The 16,209-nt window shown below is 40.7% G+C and overlaps 1 protein-coding gene across 2 annotated transcripts in view; it reads left to right on the plus strand.

Moving 5' to 3' along the window:
• The window catches only part of slc4a5a (solute carrier family 4 member 5a), a 73,310-nt gene that overhangs the window by 23,397 nt on the left and 33,704 nt on the right, over positions 1–16,209 (plus strand). For both annotated transcript variants that reach the window (XM_054773504.1, XM_054773505.1), the window contains exons 8-14: positions 31–86; positions 7,338–7,495; positions 7,585–7,672; positions 12,805–12,959; positions 13,039–13,167; positions 14,962–15,136; positions 15,462–15,595. In XM_054773504.1, coding sequence (XP_054629479.1) covers positions 31–86; positions 7,338–7,495; positions 7,585–7,672; positions 12,805–12,959; positions 13,039–13,167; positions 14,962–15,136; positions 15,462–15,595 — 895 coding nt within the window. The remainder of the gene's footprint in view (positions 1–30; positions 87–7,337; positions 7,496–7,584; positions 7,673–12,804; positions 12,960–13,038; positions 13,168–14,961; positions 15,137–15,461; positions 15,596–16,209) is intronic.

Genomic DNA, 16,209 nt, shown 5'->3' on the forward strand with positions numbered 1-16,209 from the left:
GAAATATTTTGTGCTGTTGTCACACTCCAGGTCACGCACAGAGTCGGAGTATGAATGACATTGCAGATACTCCCAGCACAGACCAAGTAAGTCTTCTTTTTCCAAACCATCCATCTTCTCTACCCTTTATCCTGTTCATTTGTGGGAAGCTACAGCCTATAAAGACTACATTATAGCGGATCCCCACACATTTGCGAGTCCGCAAATCGGCAGGTTTTTCCACAGAATACACATCTCATTCACCCTAAATCGGTAATAATTTATAAATACGTGATAATACAGGTAAACTGTATAGCAGGGGTCACCAACACAGTGCCCGCGGGCACCAGGTAGCCCCCCACGACCACATGAGGCGCCCGCAGGCCTGCTTTTCATTCAGGTTTTCAGTTAATATGTGAGAACGCTAGAAAGAAAAGTATTCTGAAACATAAAATGTGACCCCTGCTGTATAGCATACATGTACCACTGTTAGAAAGCCCACAATGTTTACGTGTTTATTTCTTTATTCTTTCAGTGATAATGTTTTTTCATCAAGTGTTGAGATTTTGCACTTTGTTCGGCAGTCCTGAAACGCACCAAACGTTTTGGTTGAAAAAAGGGATGAGCGAGTACACCACTGTGTGTATGTGTATCTGTATATGTTCACTCATCTAAATTATCTGTATCCGTATCTGTACTCGGAATGGGCGGGGCATAAACCGGAAGTGGGTGAGGTTTAACCGGAAATGGGGGTGGCTTAAATCTGTACATTATTGTAAGTCTGAAATTGACATGGATTGATCAGGAGTTGCTATATTTATTGTTTATTATTCAGCTATATGTGTACTGTATGTGTGTGTTTTTCGTCTTTATGAGGACTTGTATTTGTTTTATGCTCGTACTCGTCAAAAATGCATTATCCGTAACGGATACTCAGAAACGAATATCTGGCTCATCCCTCGTTGAAAGGTTCCGCCAAAATTTTGCCCGTGGTTGGGTACATTTTCTAGTTAGCATACAATATGGTGCATGTCTTGTGTTATTAATACACTGTGTGAGTCCAACTGTGTTCTTAATGTGTTTTTATCACAAAATGTCCTTGGAAACAGGAAGTGGAAATCATCTCAGTTGGCTGTCTATGATGTCATCAGCATTTGACTGTAGGTGGTAAAAAGCTGCTGATGTTATTGATTAAATATGGCTGTTAAAGTTCTGGTCTGAGTCTATTATTACCCCTAGATTTCTAACGTGATGATTAGGTTTTAGAGAAAAAGACTCAGGGTGGTTAATAACACATTATCTTTGTTTCTGTGGGCCAAAGACAATGATTTTAGTTTTGTCTGAGTTTAGCAGGAGAACGTTGTTTTACATCCACACACTGATCTGCTTCATGCAGTTACAAAGTAAATCTGCAGCGTCATCTGCATAATTCTGGTAGGACACTTTGCAGCTGCGTATTAGTTGGCCTAAAGGAAGAATGTACAGATTGAACAGTGGCGGAGCTACGGGGTGGCCAGGGGTGGGGGACAATTTGGACGAACGCGACTCTGTGATGCAGAACATTAGTTCAGCCTAACCGCCGTTTCACTGCAGCACACAACAGTGGCGGAGCTACGGGGTGGCCATTGGTGGGCGTGGCCACCTCGGTCACTCTCCGGCCATCTAGACAATTCAGATATCAACTTATTGCCACCCCTATGTGAGTAATGGTCTCACCTTGGCCACCCCAATGAAAAGTTTCTGAGATTGAACAATAGGGATCCCAGGATTGACCCCTGGGGAAGCCCCACAGGTCATAGCCATTTGGTCTGAGACACAGTTACCAATTCCAACAAAGTAATTCCTGTCCTTCAAATAGGACTTGAACCAGTTTAGAGCAGTATCAGAGATTCCCACCCAGGTTTCTAACCTCTGTAATAACGTCACATGGTCAACTGTGTCAAAGGCAGCGCTCAGGTCTAGCAGAACAAAGAGTGAGACTTTGCCTGCATCTGTGTTCAGACGGATATCATTTGCTACCTTGATCAGAGCTGTCTCTGTGTCTCTGTGGGGCCTAAAGCCTGATTGGATAGTAAAACACATTGTTAGAGAGGAAAAAGTCAGTAAGCTGTTGGTATACAACCTTTTCTATGACTTTTCCCAAGAATGGCAGGTTTGATATAGGCCGATAGTTGTTTACTGCTCTTCTTCAGAAGAGGCGTAATGACAGCAGTTTTTAGGGCCTTAGAAAATGTTCCAGTATGAGGTGAGATGTTATCTAGATGAGTGAGTTGTGGTAGCACACTGCTCAGCACAAACTTTAGAAATCTAGTGGGTAAACTCATCAAGGTAGCACGATGATGGACACAGACTGCAGATGATCCCTTCGCCTGTTTTGTCAATGACAGGTGTGAAATGTGTCAGCTCGAGGTGTCTAGCTGGCTGCAGAACAGTTATTTGTGTTGTGGAGATGATTGCATTTTGTATGCCTTGAACTTTGTCATGAAATAATATTACAAAGTCATTGCACTTCGATGTAGAAATGAGTTGTACTGGCAGTGAAACTGGAGGGTTTGTTAATCTGTTAACTGTAGCAAACAGTACACGAGAGTTGTTGCTACAGCTGGTGATGGTTTCAGGAAAACAACTCTCCCTTGTTCTACGCAAGGTTTGATTGAAAACATGTACAGAGGTTTTCTTTGTAAATCTTATAATGAACCTGGGGCTTTGACTTGCTCCATTTCCGACACTCCCTTTTCCGTGCCATGACAGACTCTTCTTTTCTCCATGGTGTTTTTTGCCTACTTTTAACCATTCTAACCTTGACAGAAGCAATGGTATCCTAAACATTTACAACACTTGATGTACAAGAGCTCAACAGCTCATCAACGTTAAAACATGGGGTGTTTTCAAACCTAATCCTGTGTCCTTGTGCTGTCATTAAAGAGTCTTCCCTGAACAACTGCAGACCCAACTGCTGGTTTGGATGTAACAGAAAGAGAAAAACAAAACACAAAAGTGGTCAGATAAAGCAACATCCACAACGTTAACCCTTAGTAATGATCAAATCGAGAGTGTGTACTATGAATGGGTTCAGTCACATGCTGAGTTAGACCAAACATTTCAGGGGCAGCAGTGAGTTCTTTAGCATGCCTGTCATTAGCTACATCCACATGCACATTCAAGTCCACTCTGATGACCAAACAGTCAAAATCAGTGCACACAAGTCAAAGTAATTCAGTACAATAGTCAATAAAACCAAACTGTGGTGGGTTGTAAATGATAATGTATTTATGGAAGTCTCTTTTAACACCGTTTTGAATTAAACATACTCCAAAGAAGAAAAACGCCTATGCGACCATTTTATGGTGAGTATATTGTCCCTGAATAAGGCACAAACACCTCCACCCCTCTGGTTTTGTTGTGTTTCAGATATAAAGTTGAAATGAGGAGGACTAGACTCAATCAGGCCAGCATTAGCTATGTTTTTGTCGAGCCATGTCTCAGTTAAAAACATAAAGTCAAGACTGTAAAAGGAAGCAAAATTATTAATTAAAAGTGATTTGTTACTTAATGATCTGACATTAAATACAGCATGTTTAAGATTAGCTAGAGTTTAACTGGACGCTGTGTTCTTGCAAGGTATGTGGATTAGATTGCATTGAACAAACAGTCTAACTGTCTTTCTCTTAGCTAATCTATGTGGTTTGACAGCAGTTATTGTTTTAGGTGAGGTGACCTCTGGTTGATATGAGGTTTACCAACGTTTAGACTGAGGTTTAGTGTTCTAGACCTGGGGTGCTCACACTTTTTCAGCCTGCGAGCTACTTTTCAAATGACCAAGATCTACCTTCTACTATAAATATAGAAAATATATATTTAACGTCTTGATAAATATTGAAGTATACATTGTATCTGTATATCGGGTTGCATGCACTTTTTCAGCATGCAAGATATAAGTCAGCATGATCTATCTCTTACTATAAAGCATATATATAAAAAAACATAATATTTGATAATATATAAAAAATTAAATATGAAAATAATATAAAAAATATTAATATAAAATCTAACCGGTAAACTTTTAAGCTACTATACTAAATACTAATGATTAGTATTTCAAAGTTTACGGGTAATCAAAGTAGCTGATATCATTCACAAATAATTCCCAATGCAATTCAATATGGCAATAAAGATAATTACATGTAATTCCTCAATAGTTGTGTACATAACCTGAGAACAGGGAATATGTCAGTCAAAATAGCTAAGTAGCGTTCACTAGACACACAGTTCACGTGTTACAAGCATTACCGATATACAGCAAATGAAAATGATTATGCAAAAGACAATATAACGGATGTCAAGGCAGCATATTAAAAAGGTTTCAACAACAGGCATTTTTCCAATTCATCATGAAATCATAGTTTAAGAAACGGAAGTGCAGAAAAATGCTCGAGATCAACGTAATGGGCACCCCTGTCCTAGCTACAGCTACGGGGTGCCGATGGTTGAGGCTGAGCTAGGAGAGCTTTGTTTGGTGGAGTGGGCTTTCTTTTGTCAGGATAGAATACTTGATCTTGCCATGTCTGGAGTGAGGGGAACCATTTTAATCTCTGATTTGGATTCTGGAGGAGCGGCTGTGGTTGCTGTGGATGAATCCTTTAGGGTACTTGGGTGGTGAGGCAGGAGTTCTTCTCTCGCTCTTCTTCTCATCTCTCGGTGGCAGCACAGGGTCTGGTCCAGGCCTATTGAGATACCTCAAAGCATGGAGGAGGTTATCTGCCAGTTGTCTCACTCCACCTCTGTTCAGGTGTGGGCTTTTTGCTTTAAACAGATCCTCTCTTTGGTCCATTGATGAACGTTTGCCTCTTTATCAAGACTCTCAAATAGTTAATTAAAGTCTTTCTTTAACGATTCAGACTGTTGCTTTCTAACATCCACTGCACCAGCATGAACAATCAGATGTCTCACCCCTTGGTGTTTTGTCAGTTCCTCAGGTATCAGTTTTGTGATGTCAGACAGTGGCACTCGGATAGCTGGATGTAGCCATTCTCTTTAAGTTAATGTTAGATATGGCGCTTTCTCCAAGCGCCAGTGTCTTTGACCATGACACTTGGCACAGTTTTTCTGTCTGTCTGCCGCTTTGTGGTGACTTCACAGTGATAGTTTTTTCTCTGTTTGTTATAAACAGTCACATTTGGCTCTGACGGTGGTAAAAAATTGTTTGTTGGCTTTATTTCGGGTGCTGTTACATCTCCATAGATACAACATTTCGACTTGGCTTCAGCTTAGCATGAAGTCTACTATTAGTGTCTTTACACAGTCTTGGAAAAGACGCAGTATCGTTTAGGTTGTACGGAACAGTTTTTTACCCTTTCTTTTGGAAGTAAATGTGGACATCTTATCACTGGATTCCACTGGGAGTGTTTCATGAAGCCCACAGCTTTCACAAGGAGACTTTTTGGATTACTCCTCTGGGCATGTTGAGAAAGTTGTAGTTGCTGGCTCGTCATATGTGTTGGAAAAACGAAAAAATGATTCAGAAAGTCTCGGTTCACTTAAAGAAAAATAAATTAAATCATCTTGTAGACTTGGTGAAAAAGTAGAATGATTTTAAAGTAAAAAAACAAGTAAGTGTCAGAAGCAAGCTGGAGCAAGCAGGGGCACCTTCCTTTGGCTCCATTTTTGCTTATTTTAAGAAAAACTGAGATTTGAGGTGAGAAACACTATTTCAATTCAAGAAGTAACACATGGCAAAACATGAAAGTGGTGTCCGTGTTGATCTCGCTGCCACATCATATCTTTGACAACAAAACAGTAACCTTGAATGTTCATTTACCTCTTTACTCATCATTTAAATGCATTTAGAATTGTTTTCTAAAACTATAATTGTAAAACTATATATTTAATCAAGGTTCCACTGTACTGTATATAGCTTTCTCAAATGCTAATAAATCCACCAAAAATAAAACATAGACATTTTTATGAGCGTATCAATTACTCATTATTTGCCGTTTGTTGGTCGTGGAACGGAACCACAATGAAAACTATTTGCTATTTGACTGTAAAGAAAGCCAGCTGAGGATTGAGGTCTTGGCTCAGAAGTGTGGACTATCGATTCGTCCAACAGAACAAAATTTGCGGTTAACTTGAAACTCTGAATTGCCCATAGGTGTAAATGTGAGTGGGAATGATTGCCGATATGAATGACTGGCGACCAGTCCAGCGTGCGCTGACCCCTTTACTTTGTACAATCCAACATTCCAACATTTGTTGTAACATCCCCCTGATGGCTCGATTTTTATGTCCACTTTCATATCTTTTATGACGTCAAAATAGCTATTTTCTGCCTGGCGGTATATCACTGTGCTGTATTCATTTTACACTTTGACACTTTGAATTATTGTTCAGATTATCGTATAGCTCACTGAGGGGTTGAATTGATGTTTCACTGGGGGTAGTGCGAGGCACTGCTGCCCTTAGTGATAGGAGAAGTGTGCACATACATAACAGACTCATTCAATGCATCTTAAGCCTACTGATACATGCTTAGACCGATGCACGGATGTGGTGGTGTTTCAATTAAGCTCATGCAGGAATAGGTTTCATTCTTCATGTGCTAAAAGTAAATGGAAATATGTGTTTGGAATGATTGAATGTGCTGGGATGGTATTTACAGACCTATAGTAGGTCACGTGTGACAGTGGAAAAAGGATAGTTTGCTGCATTGTCTGTATCAATATTGAGCTGGCAAAAAATGGATCTCATTGTTCAGGCCGCGTGCTTGGCCCTCACATGGCTCTATAGAGTCAGGCTGTGGGTTACTGGGAAGGCCCAAGTAATTGACAATGGTGTGAAAGTGTTTGCCCGCTTCCTGATTTCTTATTTTTTTGCAACACTTAATGTTTCAGATCCATCCATTTTCTATGCTGCTTGTCCTCACTTGGGTCTTGGGGGTATGCTGGAGTCTATCCTAGCTGACTTTGGGCAAAATGCGGGGTACACCCTGGACTGGTCGCCGGCCAATCGCAGGGCACATATAGACAAACAACCATTCACACTCACATTCATACCTATGGACTATTTAGAGTCGCCAATTAACCTAACATGCATGTTTTTGGAATGTGGGAGGAAACCGGAGTACCCAGAAGATTCAAACCCAGATCTTCCTGATCCCCTGACTGTGTGGCCAACAGGCTAACCACGAGGCCACCATGCAGACTTTTTTCTATACATTCCTTCACATGTCAGTCATGGAGAGTATTTCTAAATTCAAAAGTATTTAAGGTGTTAAAAGTGTTTTGAGTATGAATTGCTGGTGAATGAGTGGTCTTTATTTTATGTGACAATATCTTTCACCGTGTCTCTCCCTTCATTAGCTGAAAAACAAATTCATGAAGAAGATCCCCCGAGATGCTGAGGCGTCAAACGTGCTGGTGGGAGAAGTGGATTTTCTCAACAAACCCTTTGTTGCCTTTGTCCGCCTGTCCCAAGCGACAACACTCGGAGGTCTGACTGAGGTGCCTGTGCCCACCAGGTGAAATATATCACACATTGTGTGACATTGTATGAAGTATCAAATATTTGCCTCTCCACATCCCTCTTACTACTTCCATCATTGCACAGATTCCTCTTTATTCTCTTGGGACCGCAAGGAAAGGCCAAGTCGTATCACGAGATAGGCCGAGCCATAGCAACCCTGATGGTGGATGATGTAAGTTGTGGCGTGCACTGTGGAATGTCTGTGATGCATTGTTGCTGTGCATTGATTACAACTGGAAGTTACGCTTTGGTCAGGCATCTGTTATGAGCAGAGATTCATGAATAATGAGTCAACTGCACTCTGTAAAGGTCATGCCTTCCTTTTAGTTAATCATCGAAAGAAAGAATAATTAAAACACTGTGGGTGGTGAAGAAATGAGTTTTATTAGTCACAAAAACGATGTCAAGAAGGTTAGTGGTCAACAATACACTCCTGATGAAAATCTTAAGACCAATTGAAAAATTGCTAGAATTTGCATTTTGCACATTTGGATCTTAATGAGGTTTTAAGGAGAGCTACAATATGCAAAAGCAAGAAGGGGGAGTGAGACAAAAAGCACTTTGAAAAAGTAATTTATTGAAAGCAACAATTAAACTGAAATAAGGCTGTTTATCAGCGGATCAAAAGTTTAAGACCACAGGCTATAAAAGCCAAAATCTGCTGAAAATATTCATTTTCTGTCAGGCATTCACACTGTCATGCCCTCCTGATGGCTAAAGCTAAGAAGCTTTCTCTTTTTGAATGTGGTCGGATTGTCGAGCTGCATCAGCAAGGCCTCTCGCAGCGTGCCATTGCTACTGAGGTTGGGTGCAATAAATCAGTCATTCTATATTTTTGAAAAATCCTGAGCATTATGGAACAAAAAAGTCAAGTGGTAGACCCAAAAAAATCACACCTGCGCTGAGCCGTAGGATCCGATTGGCTGTCCATCAAGACACAGGGCGGTCTTCTACCCACATGAAGGCCCTTACTGCTGCCGACTGCAGCGCAATAACCATCAGACAGCATCTGCGGGAAAAGGGTTTAAAAAACAAAAAAAGAATTCAAAGACCTTGTCTCCTTCAACGCCACAAAACTGCACTGCAACAGCTTGTATCAGCTTGTGGTTGAACAAAGTCACCGAACTCCTTTTGTCTTATCTACTTTTTCATTATGTTATCAAACAACCTTAGTGGCTTGCTCGTAAAATCCATCTGCTAGAATGAAGTCTCACTAAAGTGCAGAGGAACAGCGGTGGAAAATAGTCCAGACCAAGATCAAGTAACGTTGTTAGTGGCAGAAAGTCAATGAGCGTGCCACTGCTTAAGGGAAAATATGTCTGTCGTCAAATAGACTGATGATTTCACATGTTAAGCCCAACTAAGGGATTTTAACATTATGGGTTTTGGTTTTCACTCCTGGTGCTGTGTGCAGTCACCATTCACAAAGCTAAAACGGACTAATGACTAATGTCATTTTTAATTTGAGTCAGCGCTCTATTTTTCTTTTCCAAGTGATGCGCCCTCTGACCCGTGACAGCCTGAGGCATATCATTAGCTGGTGATTGGCAGGTGTTTATGAATGAAATCTAGCGGGGTTCAAAATGCCAATATGGCTTCCACAACATATGCTTAACAAGTCCCCAAAGGCCACCAGAGAGGTCGAAAATGATTGCATCCCCAATGTAGATGCTCAGTAATATGTCAATGTGCATGTACATGTACAAGCCCATCCTGCTTATGTTGACGTCAACATACACGGTCGATTGTTTGATACCCAAAAGGGCCATTTTTGGAAAAATTTGTGTTGTATTATTGTCAACCTTCTCATTATGTGAAACAACAACAGCAACACAACTGCTGTCTACTTACACAGCATTACAACATGCACACTATGCTTGATATTGGCTTTCTTACCCATATCCAATATCTGATACTGTCCAGCACTTCACTACCAATACCAACATAGGCAGCAGTTCTTCCCTCAATGAATGTGATGGAATTTCTCAAATAAACTGCAAAATAAGAGAAATACAGTCATCCCTTGCCTCTTTGCACTTCGAATTTCGCGGCTTCGCTCTACCGTGTTTTTTTTTTTTTTAACTAATCATGCTGTTTCATGGTTGAATATGGCCTATTATTAGTAAAAATGTGTATATTTTTGCTCATTTTTTGGCCTAAATTAAGCTTTTTCATGCGTAAAAATGGCTAATTGAACTAAAATACAAAGATAAGACATTCAGAACCCCTGTCATCACTTCCTGTCTGCTCCACCAGAACACATTTACAGCAGTACACATGAGTATGAGTTTTATTTATGTTTTAAATTGCTTATTTTCTCTTATTATGTCTACTATGTCAGGTAATACGAGTGTAAAGGTGACTATAGGGGTTTTATTTCATGTCTAGAGATCTCTAATAATGTTAAAAACCATATTAAGAAGCCGTAAACAAGTTTCTATTCTCTAACTACGAAAATATTACATTTTCTAATATTGAATCCTACTTTGGGGAAATTTGCTCATCACGGGCAGGTCTGGAACCAATTAACAGTGATAAACAAGGGATTACTGTACTGCAATATGCAATGTAAGTTATAGAAAAAGTGCCAATGCACTGAGTGTGACTGAGTGATACTTCCTGAGGTATGATACAAGATTAGAGCAGTGGTTCCCATACTTTTCACAGTCGGGTATACCCCTTCAGTCATTTGACCTGAAGCTATGGACCCCCTACTCTTGCACACTTAAAAAACATAAACCACTGCCAGTGTGTTTTTGCACATAGAATTTTCTAAAAATGTTTGTGCTGACGCAACTTTTTTGTGTGCAGCAACCTTTATCGATGAGGCCCTGTGCATATATGAAATATTCAACATTAAACACTCTTAATTAAACAACATAAACTTCATCAAATTTGCTTATTTTTTCATATAACGCACACAGAACAATGAACAACTTCATGCTGGGTCTCTTCCACTGTACTCTCTGCACTGTGGAGGCGCTGTTCACATGATTAGGCATTCAAGCGTACACCGACACCAATTCACATACCGAACTTCGGGAACCTAAGTATTAAAGGAAGACGCCTTACTCGCCCCTCGTGTATCCAACGCGTTACAACCATTTCTCCATCCATTTTCTATACCGCTTCTCATCATTAGGGTCACGCGGCTATGCTGGAGGCTATCCCAGATGACTTCGGGCGAGAGGCGGGGTTACACACTGGACTGGTCGCTAGCCAATCGCAGGGCACATATAGACAAACAACCATTCACCCTCACATTCATACCTATGGACAATTTAGAGTCTCCAATTAACCTAACATGCATGTTTTTGGAATTTGGGAGGAAACCAGAGTACCCGGAGAAAACCCACGCATGCACGGGGAGAACATGCAAACTCCACACAGAGACGCCCAACGCAGATTCCCGATCTCCTGACTGTGACTGTGTGGCCAACATGCTAACCACTAGACCACCGTGTGGCCCCAAGTCATTGCAAATTGCATATTTACAATCCGAAAACAAATCCAGACCGCGGACATACCACTGCTTTCATTTCCGAGCCGATACCAAATAAAAGTCAGGCTGGTATTGGCATTACCGATCCTAAAGTGATACTAATACGGCTAATGTGAAAAAACTGCTATAAGAATGAAAACTAATTCACAATTCACACATTGCTCCGTTTATGATCGGCCATTGTTTCAACAGACTGACACTGACTGACCGAGCAGTGTGCCGCTGTGCTTACACATTACGCACCTACCCAGACGGAAGAAAAAGTAGTTCCCACCAACTGTGTATCATTTAGACAAGATCGCGATAATTCAGTGGTGGGAAGTGCATTTGGTACCTGGGCCGTCAGTGGGGACTGACCAGAATTTTTTTTGGCAGACACTGATTTTAAAAAATGATCATAAAAATAATGCCCCATGCTTGGGTCTTTAACCCCCATGTTACAGGCCAGCAATACTACCATTGCAACATGTCCCTTTATCTTCAAATACATTACCTGACCTACATTACTGATGTAACTTCAGGTTAGTAACTAATTTCCACTGGTGACTGGCGGTACACCGGTGCTTGTAAAGTCAGCGACCAGCCTAATGTAACAAGCATAAATAGAACGGCTCGGTGATTAAGGGTTTAGACATCTCCAACCATCACATTGAGTAGTTCACAATTAATATTTATCAAAGACCATGACAAAAATATAAAACCTTTTAAGTAAAGTACATCTACTCACCAGAGATGTCAGCCATTGTGGCTGTGACTTTGCTTGGTGAACAGTTTTGCTATGATCAACCAATCAGAGGATGGAAAAGTACTGATGTCACTGTGAGCTGGCTAGCTGGCCTTGAGAGGTGAATCAGAAGTCTGATTGGCTCAGAAAATCAGCTCCATTGCCAATAGTGTGTATGTGACATGAGCCAGAACAACTGATTCTGAAGGCCCTGGACAGATTCATTAACATGGCAACACACAGAAGCTGAAATCTGATTGGACAAAAAAATCTAACATAAAAATACTGTAAACTGCTGGAAGCTGTGCAGCCAAGAAACACTCAATGAAATGAAATAATCGAATGTTTGGAATAAATTGATACAGTTTCATGGAACAAAAACGAGAATTGAATTTGTATAACAGTGCTTCTGATGGTGTTTAGGCCAGCACAGAAGGCTTTGCTGGCCATGACCGCACACCATTGCTATCATTTAGTTACTTTGCACAGTAAACCTGTTAATGATATACGTTGCAAATTATGGACATTTTGATTTGAGAATCGATTTTAGAGCATAAACATCTGGTATCAGATGTACTGATATATCAGTATTGAGCCGCGCATCACTAATGTGGAGTACGGTGCAGCTCTGATAAGGTCTCACTCACGTGTAGATATTTTCTGCACAAAAAACGGTACCAATATGATCTGATATCTCATTTTTAGGCCAATATCAGCCAATGATATTACCCTTGTGCGCCCAATGACTTCTTGTTCACTGCCAGGTAAGCTTCAAAATAAAAGCATGGCAGTATTAACCTGGATTCTACCACAGCAACTAACATGTACAACATGTGGTCTTCAATACATGCAATGAAATTACTGAAGTAGTTGATGAATGCAACAATGTCAACAAAAAAAATCCTTATTGCCCACTCTGGCAACAGTCGCAAGTAAATGTGCAAGCAACAGTTTTAGTCCAGTTTGCATTTCGGTTATGTCGACAGCCGTGTATGTTGACATCAGTCAGCCAGTCCCAATGATGTCAACATAAACGGGTTTCACAGCAGTACAATCTCATTCTGTCTTTCTATCCTAGCTCTTCAGCGATGTAGCCTACAAAGCCAGAGACCGTGAGGACCTCATTGCAGGCATCGATGAGTTTTTGGATGAGGTGATTGTGCTTCCACCAGGGGAATGGGATCCCAAAATCCGTATTGAGCCACCCAAGAAAGTTCCCTCTGCAGACAAAAGGTTGGTTATACCTTATGCATTGTGTTGAACAAATCTGTCCATGGGATGGGTTAACCGATGTAGCTCTTTTTGACTACAGAAAGTCCGTGTTCTCCTTAAATGAACTGGGGCAGATGAATGGCACAGCAGGTGGAGGAGGTGGTCTGGCTGAGGATGAGGAGATGCCAGCACAACATGAACTAGGAGAGGAGCTGGCCTTCACTGGACGGTGGGTTCCCGGATTAAACATCACTTTTATGGGAAGAAAACATCTAAATGTGCATTAATCACATTTTTTGCCACAGTAGTGACATTTATGTGGGTATACTGTAAATACGAACCCCCAGAAGAAGCCGACTAAGATGATGTTCAGTTTATTATCTGGCTGGCTGACACAGTTTTGCTTCCAAATTTGAGCAAATGCCTCATTAATATGTTAGCCATGTTTCAGGCAGCAAAATTAAATGATCAAACCCCTGATTGGCTGTAGCAATGTTGGAATAGAAAGGCAATACAGTATATACAAGAGCTCGGAAAAAACGAATGAAACTCTGGGCAGAAATAAATGCTGTGACATTGCAGAAGCTTGTGGAACCAATGCCACAGTGAATCCATGATGTACAGTAATCAAAGCACTAGCAAACACAATTAAGGTATAACATGTATAGGTACTCTCAAGGGAAAATCTACTGCTAGCTCCAAAATAGACAAGAGACAAGTTCTTTTAGAATGAATTTAATTAAACTTACATGCAAGCAGATATGCAAAGGTAGGGGTGAACTTCTCCTGTGAGGAATAGAGAAAATGAAGGGCAGTCTCACATGCCTAGACACCCAAGGCTATTTGAATCAGGAGTCAAGCATATAGAGGACGCCTACACAAAAGACTCTTTTCGAGAACATACCATCATATGCTGGCATCTAAAGAGGGCTAAGGACATGACATGACAAAATACAAGGAAAGCCACTAATACAGTAATCCCTCATTTAGTGCGGTTAATTGGTTCCAGATCCGACCATGATAAACTAATTTCCGCGAAGTTGGATTCCTTATTTATAAATTTAATATTTTCATAGCTTAAACATAGAAAACCCTTTTTACAACCTTCAAAATAATTTTTTAAAACATTATTAGAGCCCTCCAGACATGAAATAAGACACCTATATTCACGTTTAAACTTGTTTTGCGTTTTGAGTGTTAAGTTGCTGTGTAATGATTTTAGCCTTCTATCTAAGATGACACCGTGAGTCAGACTGTTTTACTCAGTATAAGAGTTATACGGAGTAATGACCTGGGATTTCCGATGAGTTGAGAAGCTCGTTGTGAGAGGCAGGAAACGGCGTCGGGAGTTCAGAGTTGAGTTTTAGCTTCCCGTGGGTTACGTCCGCAACAGTAGCCCGTGTTAGGGGTTATTGTACCTTATGTGAGCTCATTCAATCCTGCAATAAAAGGTTATTGTTCCGGCAATCAAGTCTGGTGCTTGTGTATCCCAAACATTACAATAACATTACCGACACCTAGTGACCACTGTAGAATGCTACATATCATCACAACGTCTGAATGTCTTCTGAATGCCTTATATTTGTATTTTACTTCATTTAGCCATTTTATGCTTTCAAATGCATCATTTAGGCACAAAATGAGTACAATTTGCTTAAATATGCATATTTTTGACTAATAATAGGCCGAATTCAACCACGAAACAGCACGAAAAATACAAACAAACGGCAGGTGGCTCTGTCTGATGCAAATCAAAAAATGAAAAAAACACTGGCAATTGTGATGCACTGTGGTTGTAGACCACTGCAAACTACAGCCAATAATAAACATGTTAATGAAGTCTCTGAGAGTGTCAGTAAATGACTATCTTTGTCCTGTCTCATATTAGGATGTGCATATGTAACTAATGATGTTACATATTGTTGTGAATGTAAAGAGGGCGAAAATGGAAAGCTCTTTAGTGTATGCTGAGAGTAGTAAATATTTACACATCTAAATCACTGTTTGTGTCTTCATGCTGTAGCTTCTGTGGTGGATTGTTCCTGGACATAAAACGCAAATTGCCATGGATACCCAGTGATTTCTACGAGGGTTTCCACATTCAGTCCATCTCTGCTGTGCTCTTCATCTATCTGGGGTGCATCACTAATGCCATCACCTTCGGAGGCCTGCTGGGTGATGCCACAGACAACTACCAGGTCTAACACTGTGCATGCATGTACTTATTTGCTTCACTGGCTCCAAGTAAATGGAAATGCTGATTTGTTTTTGGACATACAGGAGATCCCCGCTTTTTGCGGCAAATGGCGAAAAACTACAAATAATTGACACACCCATAAAAATGTCAATTTTTGACACAGGGCTCACTTCCCCCCACCCCACACTCTCCTGCTAGCTTGAAGTTGACATTGTCCTTCAATTTCAGATCAACATTTGTCAATAAAAGACTTGTAATTATTATATTACATTCATATTACATATTATGCTACCACATCATCTGTCTATCCTTCTAACCCTCTGCAGGGTGTCATGGAAAGTTTCCTCGGGACAGCACTGGCCGGCTCTGTGTTCTGCCTTTTCGGAGGTCAGCCCCTCATCATCCTCAGCTCCACTGGACCCATCCTCATTTTCGAAAAACTCCTGTTTGACTTCAGCAAGTAAGCCTCTTTAACATTTAAGGACTATCTTACATTAGTGGCCAAACGAGCTGTTTTCAACTTGCACCGTGTACGTGAATGAGGCACCTATGTGGCTCCAGCCTGCACAGTGTGTCTCGGGAGGGGTGGTCGCTGTGTGTGACTGGCCAATCACAGAGCGTGAAGAGTGAATACATAATTAAGATTTTCTTTCATCACAATTACGGATAATGACAAGATGTACTGGTTTCATGCTCATATTTGGCAAAAATGCCTTATCCGTAACAGATACCCGTTTAGAACTCGAGCTCATGCTCGTGTCTTTTGCTGCGAAGGTGTTCTGGTGCTAGGGGAGTTGAGTGAGGGCAGACAGGAAGTGACGTCAGAGTTGAGTTTTACCGCGGCACAACAGTACTGCCTTATTATGTTGTATTTTAGTTCATGTAGCTGTTTTTATGCTTGAAAATGCTTAATTTAGGTAAAAAGAACATACAATTTGCTTAAATATGCATATTGTTCACTAATAATAGGCAATTTTCAAACACAAAACAGCATGATTTATTAGTTAATGTATTTTTCAAAAACCATGACAGAGTGAAGCCGTGAAATTTGAAAAGCAAAGTGGCAAGGGATTA

The sequence above is a fragment of the Dunckerocampus dactyliophorus genome, chromosome 4 (genome assembly GCF_027744805.1).
Source record: "Dunckerocampus dactyliophorus isolate RoL2022-P2 chromosome 4, RoL_Ddac_1.1, whole genome shotgun sequence".
Classification (NCBI taxonomy): domain Eukaryota; kingdom Metazoa; phylum Chordata; class Actinopteri; order Syngnathiformes; family Syngnathidae; genus Dunckerocampus; species Dunckerocampus dactyliophorus.